The sequence below is a fragment of the Pyxicephalus adspersus genome, chromosome 6 (assembly GCF_032062135.1).
Source record: "Pyxicephalus adspersus chromosome 6, UCB_Pads_2.0, whole genome shotgun sequence".
Lineage (NCBI taxonomy): Eukaryota > Metazoa > Chordata > Amphibia > Anura > Pyxicephalidae > Pyxicephalus > Pyxicephalus adspersus.
In genome coordinates this window covers 8,516,902-8,542,776 of record NC_092863.1, presented here as the reverse complement: position 1 = coordinate 8,542,776, position 25,875 = coordinate 8,516,902, and the positions used below count along the sequence as shown (strand labels likewise).

The window sequence follows — 25,875 nt, the reverse complement described above, 5'->3', positions numbered from 1 at the left end:
TATTTTAAACCCAATTGAATACAGCAAGAATCTTCTGCATGTAAATGCCCCAGCAAAAGTTACAACAGCAGCTAAAAACAAAGCTTGAATAATTTGATTTTTTGCAACTTGGTTAAATGTTTTATAGCTACATGAAGTACAAAGCAACTACATTCGGATTTTAGAGATATACGCCTAATCCTCGTTTAGGGTGTCCGTATTCTGCTGGCTACATCAAAAGGATATCCCATGAGGATAAATTGCACTCTACTAAGTTTGACAGATCCATGCTAAATAATATCCATTGATGCAAAATGTGCTATATTCCACAACAGCAGGGGTTCCAAAACTTTTTGGTGGAAGGGCCAGCTAACTATTTTTACCTACCTGTACCATGCTGGTATTTTTACATCAAATCCTCTGCCAGCCTATCAAAAGCTGTTGATGCTGGAATGTAAACTGTTTTGTCATCAGCCACCCCCTGCCAATGACAACCATGTTAGAAATTTCCTTAATTTCAGCTGCATTTCCAAAACAGAGTGAAGTGAAATTGAAGATTTAACCACATATTAAAAGGGTTGGTTAAAAAATGAATGCAGCCTGTCAAGTATGGGAGCTGTCAAACTGTACATGCTTCAGGGTTGTCAGTCTAAGCCTTGAATGCTAAAAGCCCAAGTGAATGCTAAAGTAGATGTGGTTAGAAAACAAAACTAATTTTTAAGCGTCTTACCTTCCTATTGGTGGATGCAGTTTTTTTTTTTTTTTACTACATCCCTACAGTCCCATTAGGCACCAAAGTTTGATCACACTGCACTCTATATTATTCAGACTCAATTACAATTGTGTGTCCAGACACTTGTACCTAGGGGTACGTTCTTATCAATGTAGCCACTAAGTACATATGAAAGGTTAGTAATAAGGTTACAAAAAATTACTGAAGAAACCCAAAACCAGATGATCATAAAGACTTCGGTTGGGCATAAAAAAAATCCATTACCCGCATCATGTAACAAGAGTCCTATTCCTTCACTGGATAACGTGACACATTTCAAGCTTAGTCTTTATTAACATTTTCACATTCACTGAAAAAATATTTTAATTTGAAAGGGCAAGTGCAAGCAAAAAAATAGGCATGTTTTCTTCCACTTACACTACTGCAGCCTGTTATTAGATTCCAGACAACCTTCACATGATCTCAGGGTAGGTCTATAACCAATCCACAACCTGTGATCTGCATTTTAGTCTTAATTAGACCACTACAAACTACAGGCAAGTATAGGTAAAAAAGCACTGGTCATTTAGGCAGCCTAGAAATCCACCTTACTTCATGTGTACCTAAACTCAGAATTTTTACTTTACATTAAAGGTTAGACAATGCTTTATTTAAATTACAAATTTTGTTTGTTTTTTAAAAAATTTGCTGATCTCACACATCTGTTTTTTCCCCAAACCTGATGTCACCTGATTTCACACCTGCGCAGTGCAATATTGGGTGATGCAGGAACAACCCCGAAGAGAGTTGCCGGGCCAATGCAGGACCCAATGGAAGAAACCTCCTAACAGATAGGCTGAGCTGCAGGATTAAGGGCAAGTGTGATTTTATGGTTTTGAGTTTACTTCCGCTTTAGGGTCCAACATATCTGGTTTGATAACTGGTGCCCTACAGCTGTGCTCTTAACTGGACAGTACCAATAAAGAAAAACAGATCAAAACATTTTTTTCCAACATTTTATTTTTCTTAATGGTCCATTTCAAGGTTTCTTTGTCTAGAAGTTCCTAGGAGAAAAAAAGAAAGCAATTAATAGATGAACATATTTCACTGATCTTTTAATAAAAAATAGAAGCTGCAAGTCCTTCCTTTTGGCTTCCCAAGCCACAAGTTTGCAAAGTGAAATTTGCTATGGCAAAGCCAAGGAATGGCTGATGACTGTCTCTGGCTTTATACAGCACTAGATTTAACCAATAATGTTCAGTGATGGGGAAGGTGTGTGAAGGCTAATGCAGCTATTTGCCAAGTTAGGGAGATGCAAACAAGTCTTAGCGGGACCTTAAACCACTTAACATATGGGGACTTTTTTTTGGAGATGATACCTACTATGCCCTTGCCAAAAAGGATTTTAACCTGCCTGTTTGCATCATTACAATGTACAACGAGCTGCACATGCTGAAATTAATAAAGTCTAGTTCACAAGCAGAAGTTCATTTATACCACCATAGCCAATCTAGAGGATGAAGTGCTGAACCAAAATGAAGTCATTGTTCAGCAACAGTAGAGGAGCTTGCAGATTATGCAGAAAACCACTATAGGCTAAGACTGATTGTATGCAACCCTTGCAGCATTATTCCCCAATCTCAGGGAACAAACTAGTTACAGAGCACCATTTCAGATGATAACTTTAAAACAAGTTTTGCCCTAGATTTAACACTTACTTTGAAACAATGCCATCATTTTTTGCCAGCCTGAGAATGGCATCATCGGATTCACCCTGTATAAAAGAGTAAAGATTAAAATTAAAGATTTTTCTGCAAGTAAACATTCTAAAAATACTAAGTCAGTTTCAAAATCCCTCAGACTAAAGCTTCAGACCACCTAAAGTTTAAGCTGCATGTTGCCACTACTGCAGAAACATTATCTAGTACATAGTTTTAAGCTTGGCTAAGCCAAAACAGTTTTGGAGATATTTAGGAAGTCTTATGTTTTGTATTGCTGCTTTGATTTTTTTTTGCCAATTTCTTGTACTGTCGCTGGAAGAATGTGATCTCAAAATGGTCATAACCAAACAGGAAGACATCTGGATTGGGGAAAGTGCACTGTAATGAAGTTCGGACCAAGCTGCTTGTCCTATGAAAAAAACCTGAGATTAAAACAATGACTTTCCCTCTACAGGGAAAAAAACAGACTGCTAGTCTTGGAAGCAATCATCTATTAAAGGCTCAGAATGCAGATGAACATTTTAGAAATTGCTTCCCCCTTCTCAATGCTATCAATTTTAATGTCAGGTAAAAAATGAAACATTTAATACCTCCAATTAATGAAATATCAAAGCAACTTAATCCTATTAAAATTAAAAATATAAATTACAAAGGTGTGCTAAAAGAAAACGTTTTAATGTTCATGACTACCTAATTGTACACTTCAAACCAAAGAATCAAATGAAGAGGATGCAGATTTTTTGTCAGCAGAAGTCCAATATTTTAGATTGCTTGCAAGATCTTGCAATCACACAAATATTTTCTATTTCCTGTCTGGACACAAAGTGGGGGGAAAATCTATCCAATAGCGTGACAAAATGTAGTAAAAATCTGGTAAGCTTTTGGTGAAGTCGAGCAGTTTTATATTATCCAGCTTGCCTGGTGTTTTGCATCTCTGCTATGAATCCCTGACCCAGAATGAGTATACAGCTCAGGTGTTCAGTAATTGTGTTATCTGATTGTTTCAGGTGTGTGACTGCATCTACAAACAACTGTTTTGTCACAGATAAATGATTGTATCAGTCTTACACTTCTAAAGCTAAAAGGATCAGCAGCTTTCAGCCCAGTCTCCGCTTTTTTGCCCAATGTTAACCACATTTTAAGAGCTTCAAACAAGCATTGTTTAAATACACTGTAGCTATACATTGAAGGCAAATTGGAAGTTTTCAGGGATGCCACTGCTTCATTTCAAAATCAAGACAGCATGTTGCCTTATTGACACATTGAAGCACATTCATAAAAAATGCATTGAAAATGGCAAATGTGGAGACTGATCTTGCATCCAGGCAATTAGATTAGTAAGCTTTTAAATTCCAGTATAGGCATACTGACATTTCAAAGAACAGCACACATTAGCATCACTTACCATTCTACGAATGCTGCCGCAGATAGCATAGGTCTTGTACTGGCCAGTAACTCTGCCGGTTGTCTTTTCAACCTAGAAAAAGAAAAATACTGTTTGTGCTGCCCTCAAACCACTGAGTCTCCAGGCACAGTTTTTCAGAGCCCTGCTCTGTAGTTAATAAGCCATCAACCTAAAAGGTTCATGGTTTTAGCTGCTTGGTACAACTCATTGATAGTGAGCAAAGAAAAGCAAAACCACTGCACAGAACTACAAAGCAGCCTTCCATTATATGAAGAAAAAATGGCTGCCCCCTCATACAAATATAGACATTCACCTTCCCCTTTGATCATTTACTCAAATATCCTAGCACACTACACATTCCATTCAAGCACAGTCAATAGTTTAGACAACTTGAGAACCTGTGACAAAAACAGAAAGATGACTAATGACAGAAGCCCTAACAAATACAAGATAACTAGAATCACAGTCATTCCATCAGAATTGTGGACTCCATCCAGGACAGATAAGCTTTGGTACATTCTGCTCCACAAACATGAAGCTACATTTTTAACATTCCTGTCTCCCGCTAAAATCAAACTAAAAAAAACAGTAGTACTAAAATATGTAGCTTTAAAAAAAAATAGTGTTTAGGAGTTTTCCTAAATTGGCTAAATTCAAACTTTAAATAAAAAAATAGTTTTTCCATTTACTGCAAAGCCATGCACATTCAAGAATCAGATATAAAGCCGCTCACCTCTGCAATGTTTATCTGGATGGAAGCATGGTCCTTGGCACCAATAATTCTGTTGCTAGCAGAACTAAAGAGGGAAAAAAACAGGGTCAGGAGGAGCATTTTGCAAAGGTGCGGATTGAAGTAGCAAGTTTTTATACTCCAAAAAGTATGACAAAAATGTGCCGGGCGATTATGTAATTCCAGACACTTATCCAAGATTTAAGAGGTATTTTTCATTTTCCCCCACAAAGAAAAAAGTTTTATTCAATTTTATTATTATTAGACATAGGTCTTTAAATGTAGTCTAAGGTCAATTTTGGGGAGAAGCCAATTAACCTCAGGGCATGTTTTTGGGATGTGGGAGAGAAAACCGAGTAGCTGGAGGAAACCCACCCAGACACGGGGAAATATTGCAAACTCCATGCAGATAGTGTCCAGGCTGAGATTGGAACCTGGGACCCAGCCCTGCAAAGGCCAGAGCCCTAACCATTGAGCCACCATGCCGCCCCTAATTAAAAAAGGATATTTATCAGTGGTCCACGGCTCTGACCAGTGCACTCCCGAGCGGGGTCAGAAGTACCCGGCTGGGGGGAAGCACAGGCTAGAGCCCCAAGACAACATCCACCCTACAGATCCAGGCTCAGATCTGCGATGGGTGGGGTGGGAAACAGATTTTCCGGATTTTACTATGACCTTTATTCCTCACCACCACAGAGTTCCTCACAAAACCTCGACCCCAACTGTAATAAGTGCACTGCATAGCTATAGAGAGAATTTTTTTTATCAGATAAAAACGTACCATTTACGGGGGACATACAAGTCCACAAATTCACCAGCGTCGTTCTGCATTTTGCACCTGATTACGTGACAAGGACCTGTCAAAAAACAAAGATTTTAGTGAGGTATTCATTTTGTACACCTGGGTACCCAACATAGGAAACAAGTCTGCAAACCTTATTTTTCACAATTGGGTATTGAACTCGTGTATCATTAAACCTGCATGTATTTATGAATAAAGGAAGAGATTGGGTTTGACTACAGCTCCAAGCCCATCAGTATATTTACATTATAAAAACAGTTGAACGTCAGACAACACATACAGCACAATGCAGGAGGCTGGTGCGCTAGAAAATGAACCCAGAGCCAAAAGTCCATGAACCTAAAATGCTGCGGAAGAATACAAAGGACTACAAGGGACATGATACATTAAACTAGTATTGACTTGCCTGCTATTACCCCTTTACAACTCAAAGCTTTAATTCCCACTACCAACCTACTAGGTGCCAAATATCCAGGGACCGGGTGTGGCCCTCATGCTGCAAGATCTCTAGAGGATACATGTAAAAAGTTAATCTAAATACTAAAACAAAACTAGTATGATATTGTAATTTCAATCTTGTGCTTTTTAGGATCTGATGGACCTTTTTTAATACTGGATAGGTGTTAAGACTAAAAATAATAATAATAATAAAACCCTCCACTCAATAGCTTTTTTATTGGGCAAACGCTAAACAGTGCAGAGTGCACAGGATACTAGTTTTCTAGCAGTATTAGACAAATCAAGCAAATAAAACTGAAGGAAATAGACCTAAAAATGCTCTCTAGAGGGATAGACCCAAATGTAGCAAGAGATAGCGAGTAAAATATAAGCAGCCATGTAGCAAATCACTAATTCGTATACACTCGAAATGGTTACATTACAAGGTATTAAATGCTCACTTACATACAATACATCTTGCCCACCCTTAGGCTGCCTACTCACATCCAATGGTTCTTGACCAATAATCAGCTCCCGGACGGTATCGGACAAGTCTGGCGTGTGTACAGCACCCGTCGTCCAAACAACCAATCTGGCGGATACATGGACAATGGGCGATGAACGATCGTTAACAGGGAGAGCGCAGTGAGGTGCTGCTCAGTCGTTCTCCCCCTTCCCTCTACATAGAGCAGAACGTGCTGTATTGTACAACGCTCCTTCATGCATCATGCAATCGTTAGTCCTTGGAAAGGATCATGAAAGATCCTTTCCAACGACAATAATTACACGTGTGTGTTGCACTACAGTTGCAGGCTACAAGGGATAAAGGCTAGTCTGCACATCATACAAGCAAACCTCACACCCAATGGGAGAAGATCTTGTTCCAGCAAAAGCCCTGCTGGAAAACTTTATAATCCCAATCAAGGCCAGATGAGGTGGATAATTAGGATTCTTACTCAGGTGCTGAACCTGCAAAGAGTAGACTGGGGATTGTAACCAGTTTAATCAGTAAAGCCAGACATGCAGCAGGCATGCAACTTTGTAACTGACATTAGCTTCCCCCTTTCCAATGTCCCTATTAGTAAAACTGCCAATTGTAAGGCATCAATGAGTCAAAGTCAACTTCAATATTTACCTGGCTGGAGTTTCTTGGTTCTTGTAATCAAGGCAAGTTTTAGGTCATCCATAACTACAGATCCATTTTAATGCTGGCCAGTGCCATGATTTTATTGTGCAAATAGGAAAGAATTATCTAATTTATGATGGGTGAGTGCTTGCCATTCCTCCAATTAAAATTTATGTAATGAGGTATCACTAACGGATATCAAGCAAAAAACTCGAGGGTGTATTTATAAATTATTCCTGTCAATTAGACATTTGCCCCTATACCAAGGGTGGGCAAACTTTTTTAGTCAGGGGCCACAACCTAATATAAAATTTGACTGAACGTGACATGATGGCATAACCCCGCCCACTCTTCCATCACAGATCTGAGCATGTGATGAGTGAGTGGGCTGTGTGCAGAGACAGCCCGCCCACCTCCAAGAGCAAGGATACAAACAGAACCGTGTTCCGCAGCTCTGGCCAGTACCCTCCCCAGTGCGGGGTCCTTCTTCTGACCCTGCTCGGGGTGGCACCGGCCAGAGCCGCAGACCACCCATTGGGCCGTAGTTTGCCCATGCCTGCCCTATACTGTGTTAGAAGACATAGCATTTATATTACTGCTGTTCACTTGTGATAATTGACCACTAGGTGGCAGAACGAGTCAGTTTTAATAGGCACTGGAAAATAAGAATTGCTGTCAGCAAACCTCCAGTCAATTTGACAGGGGAATCATTTATAAAAATACCCCTCGTTTTGGAGAGAAGAATTTTTGAAAATTCCCAAGGCAAAGTTTACTCAAACTAAAGCCTTGGTGCTCAGACACCCAGAAGCATTTCCATTTAAATGAGGTTATGAGTATGTAAGCATTTAAAGGTGTATTCCCTTGAACCTTCCATATGCCACTAATAAAAGTTAGTTTTCAGACATTTTAATGTGTTATCTGACTGAGGTTGCAGATCAGCGCAACTTTAAATAATCAAAGAATGAATAATGTTTAAAGGACAATTCCAGCCACCACATTTCTAATAGGAAAAATAGTGCTGCTCCTGGGCAATTTGAATATGTACAGACATTTTATTCCTGGCTTAGCTTAGCTCTACTTCTATTGATCAGATATCATGAGCAAAAGTTCAGGAACTGCACCTTTTCTTAGAGCAATCACAGGAGTGCCTGGATTTACCAGTAGTTGGCCAAAAAGAGGAAAGGTTGTAAAAATGTCAACATACTGCTGACTTATAAACACTTGCTATAGTAAGGGCTGGGTAAAAGGAGAATAGTACTGCACCGGGAAAGTGAAAACCTAAGGAGGTCCAAGTAAATTCAACCCAAAATGGTTGTTTCAAAAATGGAGAAAAATTAAGGCTTCCGTTCCATGGCTACAGACTGGACAGCTACTGCGACCTTAAGCCTTACTACCCTGTGTTGCCCATATATAGTGTAATAAGGACAAAATGAAATACATTTTCAGCTGATCTTTCCTCACTTCCTGCGTGATTGCACTTACGATCGATTTTGAAGATAGTGAACTTCCCTGACTGAGTACAATAGATAAGCAAGTGAATGCTGTTCTATGGAGAGGGGAGGGGGAAGACAACAAGCAACACCCCACTGTTCACTGTCCCATAGAAAAGCACAGCAGTTTATGCTGTTCATGGTGGATTGCAGTACAGCAGCAATCCACCATGACATTTATAAACGATGTTGAAGGACCAATGTAAACATCAGATTTTCACTGGAGACAAGTATGGTCATTCATCTCAGACAAGAAACATCTGATGTGTACCCAGGGAAAAGACTCCCCAACAGTTGCACATTTAAAGAGCAACTGTTTATTGTAGTTGGGACAGGCTGTCTAGTCAAACCAATTTTATCTGTGTGCAATCTTCTATATCAGTGTTCTCTTTAGTCCCTTTTAGCTAGGCGCACCACCCAGCACCTTCCCATAACTATCCAGCTGATTTTAGTTGGTTACTGAAAAGTTAGGTCAGAATACAGTGGCAGCCACCCAACTACAATTTCTTACCACCCAGCTAAAAAACTGCCTAGGTTGAACACCATTGTGTAATCTGACATGCACAGCTCAGTGTATGAGCCGGCTTTGCTGGCTGCTGGGAATGTGTGGGAACCAAATCGTCAAATCTGACCCAAGATAATAAACCTGCCAAAATCTGAGGATGGCAGCCTGGCACACAGAAATTAATGGAGAGGCTACAGAATACAGAATGTTGTAGTAAAGGACTTACCGGTCACTTTTCATATTAAGGTCTATGGCTACGTACACACGTGCAATAATTGTCATTAGAAATGGGACCATTAACAAACGATCATGCATGATTACTTTGAACGATTGTATTGTGCACAATTGTATACATGCTGTGAGGATACGATATAATCTAGCAATGTACACACACTAAACCAGATACAATCAATGGAACCATGCAGGAAGTGACACGTAGGGGGGGGGGGGGGGACAGGATTACAGAACAATCCACAATCACTGAACGTACACAATAGCGAGCGATCGTGGCCCTAACAGATCAGCCGGGGCAGTCGTTTGCTTCCAGCAAGATGCCTCGTTCATCGGCATTGTTGTGCACTTTTTTTGTTAATGATTATCAAACAACCTGTCATTCATTTCCAACGATAATTATTGCATGTGTGTACGCAGCCTTAGTCTGCATTTACCTGAATGGTCACTCAGCAGGGATCTTCAGTCTATAGATTAGGGCAATGGGGACAATAGGAAGCTGAACATTGGGGGCTACAGAACTAGAGATAAAATATTCCAGGCCTGAGAGATGTACAAGTTTATACTTAATGTAATATTAGCTAGATGATAGAATTTAGCCTGCAGGTGGAGCAGCAGGAAAACAGCATGCATTGCCTCGTCCATGTTCATTGTACCGGATTATATGACAGGGAATGGTCTGTATACAGCCCATAGGCCTGCCATGGCTATACATGGATATAAAGGCTCCATAAGGCGGGAGGGTCACTGAGCAGTAATAGACTTAGTTACGAGTTTTCCCCTTTATCCCCCCATGTACAGGCCTACGTGTGTCCGGCCCATGCCGGGGCCCCCAGACACATGCATGGCTAACCCCTGCCTGCAGAAGTTAGGCCGCACCGGCGACTTTCGATGACAGTCCCGAGATTGCCCTGGCCCCGAAGAGCACAAGACAGACGGACACCGAGCACTCAAACCCGCCCAAAAGCCATCCGGACCACACAGCGCCGAAGCTCACCTCACGCTCGCTGTAATGGCCGACACGAAAGAGAAAGAAGCTCCGCCCCGGAAGGACTTTATTACATCCGCAAGGGAACCCTTCCGGGTCACCGCCCTGGATCTGTCACCATGGCAACAGAAAGCAAGAATACATTTTAAATCCTGGCCGCCAGGGGGCGACCGGCCAAGTAAAAGGAAAACGGTGATTGGCTGCAGAAAAATGCCGCCATTTCCAAAGACAGGCTGCCTGCTTGCTGGGGTGTGGAGATAGGAGTCACGTGAGAGAGATGAGGATGAATACATTGCGGGGGTTTTGAGGTTGGTATTTGTAATAGAGAGATGTTTAGAGAAAGGTTCTGCCTGGCCGGCATCTCACAACCCTTCAGTCACAGAGCCTCTCCTGTCTCAGGATATCCCTGCCTGGCACCTCAACCTCCCACAGGGCACAGGGCCTTCCTGCCTGGCACCTCACCCACCCCCAGGGCACAGGGCCTTCCTGCCTGGCACCTCACCCTCCTTCAGAGCATAGGATCTCCCTACCTGGCACCCCCCCCCCCTATCAGGGCACAGGGCCTTCCTGCCTGGCACCTCACCCTCCTTCAGAGCATAGGACTTTCCTGCCTGGCACCTCACCCAGGGCACAGGGCCTCCCTGCCTGGCACCTTCCCCTTTTTTTTTAACACATTTGTCATATAGGACGCACTAACTTTTCCCCCTAAGTTTTGGGGAAGAAAAAGTGCGTCTTATATGGCAAAAAATACGGTAATTGTTATTCCCACACACAATTCTTCATGCAATCTGATGTCATGGTTTATTTGTGCCCCCTCCTTTACCCCATACCCTTACTGCTGCCTCTCCTTTCTGCGCCTCTTTATTGTCACATGTCCGTGTCTGTCCTGGCAATTTACTATTGTGACTGATATGGGTTGAAGTTTGATGATCTTAACCCAGACAGAAATCAATGCTCCATTTATAGTGCGGGGTCTGGGATCCGAAGGTGCTGCATGGTGTGAATGTGACGTAAGATTTCTGTACTTTAGCTCTGTATTTACCTCAGCAATGTTTACCTGAAAATAAACACTGATGGTATAGCCATCACAATGATCAAAATATTTAAACTTTTATTGTCTTAAAGCTGAGCTTTCTCTGATTAATGTATATTATTTCTACTCTGCATTTCTGCATTTCTTTTAATCCCCTCCCAGTAACTTTTTGTTGCTAAAGATGCATTTCTTACGACAGCAGCTTTCCTGGCATATAAACAAATTCACGGTCATTATAGAGTTTGTTGATAGATCTCCAGATGACACATGGCTTTTTGAATACCGTGTTTCCCCGATTTTAGGACATCCCCATTAAGTAAGCCACCCCCGATTTTAAAAAAAATAATTAAAATAAGACACTCACCCGTTTATAACTGTAGTCTTCTTCATGGAAAAATAAGACATCCCCTGAAAATAAGACCCAGGGCATATTTTGGCATTTCAAAAAATATAAGAGAGTGCCTTATAATCGGGGAAACAGGGTAGCAGAGATCCGAGCTGCTTAATCATCTCTGTAGTTTCCTATGGTGTCCATTGTAATTCTTCAAACCTTGGTGCAGGGTGGCATGAGTTCCTCCTGGTACAGGTCAGGGCCCAGCTTCATGTGGCTATAATTCAGGCATGGCATTGATGTCAATGACTGGCCCACATGATCCCCAGACCTGAATCCAGCAGTTATCCTATAGGACAAGGGTGTCAAACTCTGGCCCGGGGTCCAAATCTGGCCCGAATGTCTTTTTTTTTGGCCCCCAAAGGAATCCTAAATATGAACTGCAGCTGGCCCACAGCTGCACTGAAATAGCACCGCTACTACAATTATCGGTATCACTCGCATCTCTAGACCAGCGTGCTCTCTGCCTATGCGTGGCCCCGCATTGGACTGTTTTATAGACTCCAATATTGCCGGGTATTTTAGTAGCGGCGCTATATCAATGAAGAGGAAGTTTTAGCAGCGGGCCACTCACAAGATTTAGCCCCTCATTGGCCGCGTCTGGCATTTAAAGCACTCCCCCTCAGCTGTACTTTTCCTTGCTATTGCAAGGCATGGACTTGAATGGTTGGATTTTCATAGAAGAATATTGGTATTATTTTTAGCCTGTGCAAAAAGGTTATCACTGAAATTTAACTCAGAAGGCTACAAATAGAGAAAGAGGCATAAGATTTTTCTTAAGTAAAATTTAAAAAAATTTCTTATGCCTCTTTCTCTATTATAGGCTTGTTCCAGATAGAATCTGAAGCAAAACCTCTTTGTTTCCATATGAAAAGGGTTTATATCTAATGAGAAGGAAAAATTTACCTCAATTTTTTCAATAAAAGGTTGGCCTGCGACTTTGTCTAAGTTTTTAATTTTGGCCCTCTGTGTATTTAGGTTTGACACCCCTGGTATAGGACATCATGTAATGGTGCATTCAACTCCACCAATTAGTGGCACAGACTGTCCAGGAGCTCACTGATGCCCTAAGTCTGGGAAGAGAACCCAGCGGGCACCATCTGCTGTCTAATCAGAAGCACGGTCACACCTCGTCCATACAGACATTTGAGGGCCACACACTACCAAGCTACAATATGAGTTGTGATGAAATTCACATCATTTTGATCATGCTTTGATTTTCAGTAGGATTTTGAGTTCAGCCCTCCGGGAATTAATGCTCTGGATCTCCATTAAGTACTCTTACATTATTTTGTTTTCAATAAAGATTTTTAACTTTGTTATTTCCGTCATTAGGATCTGATACATGAATTTAGCAGTGTTACCTTTGTGTGTGCACATATATATTTAAAGTTGAACCAAATGTATAAATTAAAAAATTGCAACCAAGCAGCATTTTTATTGCAGTGGGGACAGACAATGTACATTTCTGCAATAAAATAAACATACCTGCCTGACTGCAATTTTATAAATATACTTGCCTGTCCTTGTTGCAGTGTGGGTGCCGCCATCTTCTAATCCTTATTTCTTGATCTTTGGCTATCTTGATTTGCCAGGGCAGGATGACCTAACCCTCCGGTATTGGGCAGGGTTTACTTAGTACCTGGCATATAGCAACATCATACGCTGATCTAGGTGTGTGCAGATTAGCAGTTTTCTTCTACAAAGTTAGCAAACACAGGTAAATGTGTTTTATTGCAGAAAGGACATCCACTATAGTTCTGCTTTAAACAGATCAACAACCTGTTTCTATCTTTTAAGGGAAGCGCAGGAGAGACATTATAGACCTCTGATGACTCATTAAAGTGAAGCAGCATTGTTCTACCTCCTAGGGGGCTATTCACAGGTATGAAAACCAACATTGCACCACACGTCGTTTGCATGTTAGAATGAAAGCAATAATGCTCCACATTACCTGGAGTCTTCCACATTACCGTCTTCTGGCTGTTTCACAGGCACATGCAGTTTTGAGACTGCTTATATCTGTTATCTGTTTACTCAATACAACAGGCAATGTCCTTTCTGCAATAAAACATATATGCCTGTTTGCAGTCTTTTTCCCACACAGAGCTGTAGTAAGATAGATAATAAGTTCCTTGGGGTAGGATTCTCTCCTCCTCCTGTGTCACTGTCTGTATGTATCTGTCTTTTGCAACCTCCTATTTAATGTACAACGCTGCGTAATATGTTGACACTATATAAGTCCTATTTATTAAGAATATTAGGTAGTGTAGGATGCTGGGATATGTCGGTTATCCCAGCATTTCCCAGGGATACTGGGATTGAATTAATGTTATGCCATCTCAAATTGGCCAATCAAGATGGCCAAAGATCCAGCACTCAAAAGAGGACAGGTGAGTTTGGTCGCTATAAATATGTTATCTAATATTCTTGCTGGCTTACCCATGTTAAGGATTGGTTTATACAGAAGTGCATATTAAGATCTTTGGATGGGGTTTATTATGCAAACCAAATTGATCAGTCAAAGTTTATGAACTTTGACACAAAACCACCAAATATGATTCATAGTAGCCATGTCCTGACAGCCCCTGGGGGCCCAAGGCTGAGGATTAACTGGTATTAAAGAAGATATGTTTTTCCTAAGCTATATGTATTAAGATAGTATTGGGGATATCATATACCTGTCTGAGATATTGAGACATAATAGTACTTGGAGATGTTAATAGGGAATACATTGTAAAGTTTTTATTTTGCCATAGGGATTTATCCAAGGAAGGAACAAGGTAATGTGCAATGCAAACCTACGGGTTAGGAGAACTTTTAATCAAATCCCTTATGGCCAGGGAGTAATTGATGAGGGGGTTGGGGGCCCAAGGCTATGTATGCATATCAAATAATTATTGCCCAAGATGAGTACTGACATGTACAGCGCCTAACATCCTGAATCCATCAGAGCAGTTTATTGAAAGACCTATTGAAAATGACCACTATACAAGTCAAGGGAGGAGAGAGCAGCGGGGTGCGGTTTGCTTGTTGTTCTCCTTCCTTTATCCTTAGAATAGGACATTCTTTCGCTCATCTGTCACTGGAAACAATCATGAAAGATAATTTCGAAAGTTTACTATATATACAGCTTAAGGAAAGTAGGCTGGAAAAAAATCAATCCAGTCTGGTAGGGTCCACAATAGTGTGTCTACAAGGGAATACAGATACAGGTTTAATGCCCTGGTCAGTAGTAGGGGTCTATATGGGGGACTCCCAGACCTCCTTACAGTGTGGGATGGAAAAAAAAACTGATTAACGCAAGGTCTCACTGACTCACAGAGTTCTGAACATGTCAGACCTTTTAGGACAAGAGTATAGAATTAACTCTTATAGGATAAAATAGTTTAGGCAAAATGGACATTTTAATCATATGAATTTAACCAAGCTACCCTGTTTCCCCGATGATAAGACACTGTCTTATTTTTTTTGGAAGGCCAAAATATGCTCTAGGGCTTATTTTCAGGGGGATGCCTTATTTGGCTTATTTTTAATTTTTCCCTAAAAAGGGGGGGCTGTCTTATTTGATGGCCCTGCCTTATCATCGGGGAAACACGGTAGGATATGGTGGGTTTGGTTCCAAGAGTCATGGAGGGTATAAACACTGTTCAACAATTCTGGGAGGTTAAAGAAATGGTGCCTATAAGTTTATTATATCTTCTTTGCCATCCACAATATTTTAACAACATATGAAGGGTATGTTTGTGGTAAGCAATTAGGGTACTTCGCTTTCCAGTGGGTGCACTTAACTGAAAGAATTGAGGGTAAAAAAGTGTAAAAATCTCAGGTTGTGAGAGAATGCCAAGTGTGACAATATCTATTCTTTGCAAACAAAGATACCTGGAGGTCATGAAACACTTATAGGGTGAATTCATGTTGTGTGCACTAAGAGACAAGAATGTTAAAGCCAGTCAGTCATTGAGAAAGAGGATATATTTAGTCAACCCAGTGGGTGGTGGCTGGAGTGGGTAAGGTATCGGAGGGATAGGTAAAGACTAGGCAGTGTTTAGGTCCAGTATGGGGAGAGGGGAGACACATGGAAAGGCCCCCAGGATACCTAAATATTACAAACTGCACATATAATAGGAGGATGGGCAGGATAGAAAGAAGTGGTCAAGAAGAGGGGGAACGGAGGGAAATAGATAACATGCAAAGCGTGTAGGCAGCAAAATACAGTAAACTATGTGGCATACAAACAGTTGTAGTCAACCTAAACAGTGGCGACAGCTGGTTGGGAAAGGAGGTGTAAACCTAACAATAACAGTTTTATAGTGTGATAATAAACCTCGGTGGAATTCTTCTTGGAATGATCATCCATCAGACATTCAGTAGAAAGACTGGAATTGCAATCATCCCAAGATTTTGGATTGGTGGCTTTCTGGGGCGTCCTGGTACCATGAAGCTAGAAAAGCAGTACCTGAAGCAACATTACTTTACTGTGCAGTTTGGGAAAATTTTGCTTGATCTTTAGAGTTTTATATTGCAGAGATTTCCTGAGTTCCGAGAAGGTTGGGTCAGCAAATTTTTAGTTTTAGTATTTGAAAAGTAAATAAGTGCAATCCCCACAAATAACCAATATTATTTAATGATGTATTTGTATATATGGTGTCAAGGACCCATGTTTCTGGATGCAAATTCCGCTAAATCTGTAAAGACCCGGTACTTATGATCATAGAATGTGCATGACTCTGTGGGTCTGGCAGCTTGTAGGATCTGATCCATAGTAAGGAAAAAAATAAATGTGTTATTATCCTGGGGCGTGCCTATATCATTTTTGCTGTACAGGGCTTCAGTAGCCCTCCAATGTTATGTTACATAGTAAGTCAGGTTGAAAAAAAAAAGACATAAGTCCGTCAAATTCAACCACTAGGGAAATAAACGGATCCCAGATATAAAACCCTATGGACATAGTTGGTCCAGAGGAAGGCAAAAAAAAAAATCACTGGCACAGTTTGCTCCAACAGGGGACAAAAAATTCCTTCCTGATTCCATTAAGCAATCAGATGTTCCCTGGATCAGCAGTCTCTGTTATTTTTACTTTAAAGCCTTAAAACCCAGTTATATTCTGTGCTTCTAGATATCATCCAGCTTTTTCTTAAAGCATTCTATAGAACTTGCTGAAACTACTTCCTGAGGGAGCCGATTCCACATTTTCACAGACCTTACAGTAAAGAATCCCTTCCTTATCCGGAGTTTAAACTTCTTTTCCTCCAGACACAAAGAGTGCTCTCTTGTTCTTTGTAATGATCTCAAAGTTAATAATTGGGAAGAGAGTTCTCTATATGGACCATTTATATACTTATACAGGGTGATCATATCCCCCCTTATCCGTCTCTTGTAAAGGGAGAATAGATTCAGTTCAGCTAATCTCTCCTCATCTTCCCAATTCCACAACGTCCTTTTTGTGAACCGGTGTTCTTATATTTTTGGCATGTTCCAGCTGGTCTCAGAATCTCTACTTCACATCTGAGCTCTCCTGCATCAGTGTCTTGCCCTTCTAGGATCATTGTAGAACTACCCATACAGTCTTTCAGGGTGACTCTTTGCTGGCCTATTTTCTGCCGTCTTTAGGTAGGTTGGTGAATTAGGGCGATCTAAGACCTCTTTTATTTTCACTGTACAGTGGTGTATTTTTTAGTATAGCTGCAATTATTTAGGGAAACTGGAATATGACTGCCTCTGATTGGCATTTGTTGACTGCAGTGAAGAAATTCACATTTGAGTTGGATGAGTGAAAGTTAGTGTTCAGTGTGCAATGCTTATTTACCCATAGAATTTTTAAAGGGACAGATTTTGAGCAGGTCTATCACTATCCATTTACTGGTTTATTCCACAGGGATACAAACACAACACAACACATGCAACACATTTTAAGACCAGTTCATAAAATACAGGCTGTGGTGATATGTCTATGGGAGCTTGTCTCAACCCATCGCTGCCCTGTGCCATACGCCCCATATTTGAAAATGTTAAAAGACTCTCACATGTGCAGTCAGAATCTTGTTTCCTTTGTATTTTAGCAGGCTCTGGGATTTTAGGGTTTAATGAAACATTTACTTCCAATATGTAAGATGTTTCACAACTACAGTAAAAGGCGTAAAGAGAATTATTTTTACATACACTTTCAATAAATCCCCCACAACAGCAGTCAGTGGCAGACTTGTTACTTGTTATTGTTCTTCCGGCTGTCCCTATACTATAGCAATCCAATACAGCTCACCCCTGGTGGGAAGAGCCCAGGGACCACAGCCTTGTGACATCCTTACAGCAAAGTAATCTTGTCACTAGAGTTACCAGCCCATTACTAATTGCTGAGTTCGCTGGTAATGAACAGGTACGACTTATATTCTGTGCACCAGGTATCTCAGTGTCAGTTATTTTTAAATGAAACAACTCGGATGCAGTTGAACTGCAGACTTTCAGCTTTAATTCAGTGGGTTGAACAAAAAGATTGCATACCACATCATCTGTAAAACATGGCGGAGGCAGTGTGATGGCTTGGGCATGCATGGCTGCCATGGCACTGGGACACTAGTGTTTATCCATGATGTGACACAGGACAGAAGCAGCTGACGGAGTTCTGAGGTGTTCAGAGACATACTGTCTGCTCAAATCCAGCTAAATGCAGTCAAATTGATTGGGAGGCGTTTCATAATACAGATGGACAATGACCCAAAACATACAGCCAAAGAAACCCAGGAGTTTATTAAAGCAAAGAAGTCAGTCACCTGATCTGAACCCGATTGAGCATGCGTTTCACTTGTTGAAGACTAAACTTCGGACAGAAAGGTCCACAAACAAACAGCAACTCAAAGCAGCTGCAGTAAAGGCCGGGCAGAGCAATAAAAAGGAGGAAACCCAGCATCTGGTGATGTCCATGAGTTCAAGACTACAGGCTGTCATTGCCAGCAAAGGGTTTTCAACCAAGTATTAGAAATGAACATTTTTTTATTTTTAGCTTTTTAATTTGTCCATCTACTTTTGAGCCCCTGAAATGATGTGACTGTGTAAAAAAATGTTTTAGTTCCTCACATTTTTATGCAATCTTTTTGTTCAACCCACCGAATTAAAGCTGAAAGTCTGCAGTTCAACTGCATCCTAGTTGTTTCGTTTAAAATTATTTGTGGTAATGTACAGCACCAAAATTCGAAAAAAGTTGTCTCTGTCCAAATATTTATGGACCTAACTGTAGGTGGTGTCCTTTATATAAGCCAATATTTCAGGGCCACACAGGATCCCCATATGTGCTTTGGGGATTAACCTCGGCATATAAACTTGTTCCATATTGAGCAGCCCATTCAAATGCAACATGTGCCAGAAAATGCATTCTACAGCCATAGTGGGAACCTAGCCAAAATCTATGTTTACCCTTTTATGTGGTTACTGTCCTATGACGGACATGCTGGCTTATTTCTTTTCTTATTTTTCACCTCTCATCTGCACAGAGAGCATCTCAGGAGGCTTGGAGGTTTATCCATTGCCCAAATAAACTGCTGGTGGTGAAGAGACAACCAGTAACCTACTGGTAGGGCTTTCATGCAGAGTGGTTCCTTTGGTGTAGTTTTGAGAACTAAAGAAACTGAGGTAATATGTCAGTTTTGCCAAAACTAAATGATCCTCAGTATGATTTTTTTAATATTATTATTAATAATAATAAACAGGATTTAGATAGTTCCAACATATTAGGCAGCGCTGTACATGAAACGGGTTGCAAATGACAGACAGATACAGACAGTGACACAGGAGGAGGAGAGGACCCTGCCCAGAAGAGCTTACAATCTAGGAGGTGGGGGGAGTATCACAGGAGGGGGATATTAAAGGTAATAAACGTTTTATAGTTATCTGTGTATATTTTGTGATTGTTATGTCTATAGGAGGCAAACTAATGAAGGAATAGGACACCAGAAGTTCTCTGTAACCTGAGGGCTTGGATAAAGGATATTGCATAGTATCACCACCATGCCACCATCTCAATGGACGTTAGCTTTCTGTTATCAAACTATATTAGAAACCACAGGGTAAGTAGGCCTTGTTTCCTGGGCACCAAAACATTTGCAGCCACACAATTTTAGGGTCCTAGAGATGCTTGTAGTTGGAATTTTCATTGAATGTCATTTCTAGTGGTAAACATAAATGAAAGTCTTTTTCAAGCTTTCCCTGCATGAATAATGAAAACCATAAATAACTGCATGTTTGATGGGTATACCAGCGTGCAGATGTCTATCCTTGTTTATCCTTGTTCAATGCATCATCAGCATTGTTAATGCCATTCCCAGCATTGTTATTGCCATTCTACCTGATCAGCAGTATTTGTTAGGTATGGGAACACCTGCATATAACTGCTTAGTGGAGGAGGGATCATTCATAGTAGGATAGAGATTGCTCCTTATTGCTCAGTGAGGGTGGGATTGCTTGTTACTGCTCAGACTGGATTACCATTTGGCAATTGCCGTATCAGAAATGCCTTGTAGGACTAAGAAACAGGTTTATGGTAATGGCAGCCACTCCTTCTGTACATTGAGTTCACCTTTTTTGTTGCTGCTGACCATTTCAGCTTTCTATTCACAAATATGTGTTTGAGTGTGGTAGGTACATTGTTGGTATTTATCATTTAGTTATATTATTCTGATGTTCTCGCACTGTATTATTATTATTACTATATATATATTGTTGTTTAATACTACAGTCAAATCTATTACATATTCTCTGTGTACCTATATTATACATATTTGTAATATATCGTACAGTTATCCTGCTAACACTTTTCAATGTCATCTGATAAAAGGCAATTATGGGTTTCTAATTTTTGGTGTTGGTGGGAACAAAAGTGATGACTTTACTGTCATTTAGTTTTGTATTATTGTCACATATACTCCCCCGTTTGTGAGAGAAGGTGCACCAGAAATACAGCAGAGCTGCATTACGGGCAAATCATCACCCAACAAATGCAACCTGAATACAGGTAAAATTTACAGAATATAAAATAGGTTTTTTCCTTTGGTCTTGGGTGATGTTTTTTCCCCTTATTGGGCAGAAATTAGTTTTAACATTGAATATCTTTACGTAGCTTTATACATGGTATGGGGTTGAAAGAAGCTCAAGTGCATGGTCTTTTGTCATGTTTCAAAATTTAAATTATTAATGAATGTGTTGATATATTAAATGTATGTTGTGTTGGGTCACTTAATACTCTCTGCTTGCAGAAAATACCTGTTCTAAGAAAGGAAGAACTAACTTGGCTTTAAGTGCTCCGACTGAAGTTCATCATAATTAGGTCTCCATGCTGACCCCTGTATGACTCAAGGCAGTGAATGTCTTCATAGAGCCAGGATACAGGATGGAGATGTTGCGGAGGCTAGCACCCCCTTGTGGTTATAGAAAAGAATTCAGGTCTGACCTATTGGCTTGTGTCTTTCTGCTGGATAATGTATCTGTGCTGTGTATTTGTACTGTCAAACCAGGGCCACTATCAAAAATTTCTAGACCCCATAATAGGTGAACTTTTCTGGATCTGCCTCACCCATGTTTAAAAGTTTCATGATTGCAAAATTCAAGCTCAGGGCCCAAAACAGAAGTAACGTTTTGCCTCCCGAATAGCAGCCCTTTATGGAAAAACTAACTTTTTTTACATTTTTTTCTTTATTTTGTTCTGCTGATCTCTTCCAAGGCTTTTTTTTAGCCTATCTGCATACGCTTTTTCCAACCTTGGCTGCCCACTATGGCTCCGGACGGTAATGAATGTGACAGACCCTGCCTATGCAATTTGTGCCTGGTAAGATGACACAGGAGCACAGCTGGGGACACAAACAAGGAGCTTTGTGACAAAAAAGGTATTCTTTGAATTAAAGCCACACTTTTCCAATGCCTAAAACTTCATAAAGCTTATAAGAACTTTTACTGATTGGGTTGAGATTTATATATGTGGATTTTTCTATTTTAGCAATTAAAGCAGAATAATTAATTCCATTCATAGTTTCAGTGGAAACAACTGGGGTTGAAATCCAAATTACTTTATGGGTATTTATTGTAGGTAATCTTATTTTTTTTTTAATGTGTTTATTCTGCCAACTTCTGAAATAGAAAAACGAGCACCTTAACTTTTGAGCTACGGTTGTAGCTCACAGGGTAAGAACTCTGACCACTCTGCTGGAGACTTGAGTTCGAATCCCACTGAGGGAAAGTCTGGTGCTCTCAGGTGCTGTGACATACCTGATCTTCCTGAAGTTGGAAAGGGATGAATGGTAAGTGTCCATCCAAGCGGCTGTATAGTCCCTGTACCCCTTCACCCCACTGACCCTTGAATAGCAATGTCTGCTAGATAATGTGCAGAATCTAGACAGGTAAGTGTGCAAGGTGTAGGGGTGGGGGTTGAGGGAAAAAGGGTGAAGAAATGGGGGTTGGAAGGAAGAAGTATGAAGAAAATGTTAATTTGCTGTAAAAAAAAATATATATATAATTTGCATGTTATCAGCCTCTCTGGAACAGACAAGTCCATTCTTCATGAGCTCTTGGGGCTCAACAATGCTTTCGCATATATCATATCTTTCATCTTCTTCAGCACTTTTCACATATCCATCTCTGGATCTTCCCAGTACTTTCACATACATGTTTTTCTTACTACATCCATTTCTCTCAGTGCTTACCTGGCGCCCCAATTCAGGGAGACTTTCATGTATCCACCCACCTTAGAAAGGCTTGGTGGTCTGTCACACCTTCCTGGAATGAGCCTTCCGGTTCTCAGCATCTTTCAAGGATCCTTCCTTTCTCAGAGTCTACAGGCACTTACAAGGATTCGAACTCAAGCCTTCAGCCCTCTTGGTCAAGGTTCTTATCCTCTGAGCTATTTGCCTCTGCTCTTTAACTGTTGTGTTTGTTTTCCTATTTCTGGAATAGAATATTATCAGAAATGAAAAAGGATAAACCAAGAATTGAACCTACAACTCCTAAACCACTTCTGTAGTTTGTGGCGTTTACCAACCCATTGGACCATAGGATCTGCTTAGTGGGTTTGATGAGGACCTTGCTTTAGTTTAAAGAAAATGATTTCTAATTCCTACAAATTGAAATTACTGAACCGGGAATCGAACCAGCAAATACAAAATCAACTTATGGTCAGAGGTTGACAGTTTATCCTCTGAGCTAAAGTAGCTTTATAGCTACTTCCAGTCCTTGTGCACTAAAGTATACTAACTAAAACTTGAAGCCCAATGTCTTAAAAAGTCACACTAACCAGGAATTGAACCTACAAATACAAACTCTGTTTGTGGTCATAGGCTGACAGCTAAACCACTGAGTTAAAGGAATGCTTCAAGCTACATACACATGTCCAGTGGTTCTTGCTCGATAATCGGCTCAGGGCCAATATCGAGCGAGAATCGGACGTGTGTGTTCAGCGCCCATACTCCATTGTCCAAACGACCATCCTAGTGGGACTACGAACGATTGTAATGCGCCATCGTTCATGCATCATGCAGTCTTTTGTCGTTGGAAAGGATCGTGACAGATGACAATAATTGCAGGTGTGTATGGAGCTTTAGGCTGTGTGTAGTAAACAAACTTTAGTAACTAAAACTTAATACCCAAGTCACGCTAACCAGGAATCGAACTTGCAAATACTTAATTATGTATTGCTGTTAGGCTGGCAGCTAAACTACTGAGCCAAAGCAGCTACTTTGTGCTTCCCTAGGAAACTAAGCTTTAGTAACTAAAACACAATGCCTAAAGCCCTACAAATTCAAACTAACTAGGACTTGAACCTGCAAATACAAAACCATTGGTGGGTAGTGGGCTCTTTGCTAAAACTCTGAGCTAAAGCTGGTAATTTAGAGTAGGTGAAACAGTCTTCAGTGCAGTAAACAAAGCTTTAGTAAATAGAATGTTTTTCCTAATGCCATATCAATTCATGTTTACTAACCGGGTATCAAACCTGTAAATACAAAATCAACAGTGTGCTATGTGCTAACCACTAAACCTCTGAGCCTAAGAAGCACTTTACATGCTCAGTAAAAAAATGGGCCTTAGTAAATAAAAGATAACCTTTACCACCCTACAAATTCAGAATGCTGAACCAGGAATTGAACTTGAAAATACTAAATAATTGCAAAATTATGAATTAGCTATTAAACCCCTGAGCCACAGCAGCTTTTAAAAAAATGAGGCAGTAAACCAAGTTTTAGTAAATACAACATGAACAGAAACTCCCTCTATAATTAAATGAATTACCCAGTAATCAAACCTGCAAATGCAAATATAGCCATAGGCTGGCTACTAAAGCTATTAGCCAAAGTGGTGCTTTGAAGAGGGGGCTTTAAGCCAAACGTTAATATTAAAAACCTTATTCATGAAATTTTGAATTGATATATAACGGATCGAACCAGAAAATACAAACATAGTAGGGCTATGGGTTGATAGCTAAACTGCTCAGCCAAAACAACGCTTTGGATGGAGGATAGCAAACCAAGCTTTTTATAAACCAGAAATCTGAGCAAAAGCAGCTCTTTGAATTTTTAAAGCCAGGTAGGTGAAATGCAGGGCTTTAAATATATTATTTTTAGGGCTGTAAATCTGCTTAGGGGTTTACCAGCCAGCTACCGCAATGTTAGGATTAAGTAAATCAATTATCAATATTTTTTTAATTGTTGATGTTCTCTTCACCCTTTTTCATTTATTTGGCAGACTAATGAAGATTTGCATCAGATGATACAATATCCATGCTAAAGTTTTTACCCGCAGCAATTTCTGTAGGAACACCTTACCCAAGAGGGTGAAAAGTTGGACTTTTTTTATTTTCATCTTAATTAATGGGATGTAGATCAGAACTTTTACTAGATGGGCTAATATGTTCCGATTTTGAAAACATAAGTTGGGTTTATTTGATGAGAACAGTATGATTTATTTATTTAGCTACTTCAGGGAATCCATGGAGATCCATGTTCTAACACTAGAACCTGCTATTTGCATTGAACTGTATAATAGAACTACGTCATACAAAGGTCCTACTGTTTTCTTATATGAGAAATCATCATGTATATATAATTTCCATAAAAAATGAGCTTGAGTTGTCAATTGGGCATCTGATTCAGGAGTTGATGGTCAGTAAAGACATTAAAAAAATTGCAGCTTGCAAGCAGTACACCCACCAAATACTGGAAAGCCTACATCTTTTGGAATTTATTCATCTGCTTTTATTCATTGTCATATTTATCTTTTTTTTATAATTGGAAGTCCGCAGGATTCACAGACATCTAAGTGAAAGCCTTGAGACCATGGACAACCCACTAGTTTGCTTCAGTTCTAGAAGACCCCCAAGCCCTGTAACATGTGTGGGTATAACATTGGATTGTAGGCCTCTTCTCCTATTCTTTCCGTGGTCTGGATTATCATTGAAACAATTACAATTGGCTGTCTTACTGGGAAAGTCCAGTCCAAACGAGGAATCCCTTTATATACAATATCCTGGTTCCTGTGAGGTCGTTGCCTTTCTCTCAGATACTCCCACAGGGGCGAGGATAGGATGAGGCTTTCCTGGAAATTAACTATGTTTACTGCAGAACGGCGCATTAGAATAAAAAACACACACAGGTGAACATACTGTCACTTTTCATCTTTATTGAGAACAATTGTGGTTTCCTGTGATCTAAAAAACAGAACAAATACAAATCATAGAGTTCCTGGGTAAATGAAGGGGAAGCCTTGGTTTTCATTCTCTCAAACCTTCCCAGAAGAAAATATAGGACAGCATGAAATATGACATCTGAGAGCAGTAATATCCAAGCAGCCGATAAATGGAAATATCTAAAATAAAAAAAACAAATAGTAAAGAAAAATGACAACATTGATCTTCCTTTAATAGCTACTACTTGGTATAAAGATAATATTATCGTTTGTAAACGAACGACGAACGATCCTGCACGATATCTGCGAATGATCGTATAGCACCGATCCTGTACATACAGATAACGACACGATCATTCAAAGATATTGTACACACATATATATACACAGTATATATATATATATACACACACACATACATACATACATATATACACACACATACATATATACACACATATACATATACACACACACTCACATACACAATACAGCCTGTATCGATCAAATGTTCGTTCATCGCGCATGCTCAGAACATGCAAGATCACTGAACGATACACACACACGATATGTACACACGATAGATGGTCAACGATCGTCGTCCAATCCGCCGGTCCGGTCGTTCATCTCCAATGACTATCCTCGTTCGTCGGCGTCGTTGGTTACTT

The 25,875-nt window shown here is 40.2% G+C and overlaps 1 protein-coding gene and 1 long non-coding RNA gene across 2 annotated transcripts; one reads left to right on the top strand and one right to left on the bottom strand.

The window, feature by feature from the left end:
* Positions 1 to 1,021: 1,021 nt before the first annotated feature.
* Positions 1,022 to 10,219, bottom strand: RPS21 (ribosomal protein S21). The gene is made up of 6 exons (XM_072414449.1): positions 10,137 to 10,219; positions 5,329 to 5,404; positions 4,551 to 4,614; positions 3,818 to 3,889; positions 2,410 to 2,465; positions 1,022 to 1,755 (listed from the first exon to the last, which is right to left on the bottom strand). Exons 2-6 carry the CDS (start codon positions 5,376 to 5,378, stop codon positions 1,746 to 1,748), a joined length of 252 nt encoding a protein of 83 aa, XP_072270550.1. The 5' UTR covers positions 5,379 to 5,404; positions 10,137 to 10,219; the 3' UTR covers positions 1,022 to 1,745.
* A 116-nt stretch (positions 10,220 to 10,335) lies between these two features.
* LOC140333059 (uncharacterized) lies at positions 10,336 to 25,441 on the top strand. The gene is made up of 4 exons (XR_011921275.1): positions 10,336 to 10,435; positions 19,468 to 19,611; positions 21,261 to 21,423; positions 24,818 to 25,441. It is a non-coding gene; the product is annotated as an uncharacterized lncRNA (long non-coding RNA).
* Positions 25,442 to 25,875: the final 434 nt, after the last annotated feature.

Coding starts and splice junctions, on each gene's coding strand:
- RPS21 (XM_072414449.1), bottom strand. CDS start 5,378: ATGCAGAACGACGCTGGTGAATTTGTGGACTTGTATGTCCCCCGTAAA. Junction 4,615..5,328: donor TTGTATGTCCCCCGTAAATG/GTACGTTTTTAT, acceptor TTCCCTCTTTAG/TTCTGCTAGCAACAGAATTA. Junction 3,890..4,550: donor TCCAGATAAACATTGCAGAG/GTGAGCGGCTTT, acceptor TTCTTTTTCTAG/GTTGAAAAGACAACCGGCAG.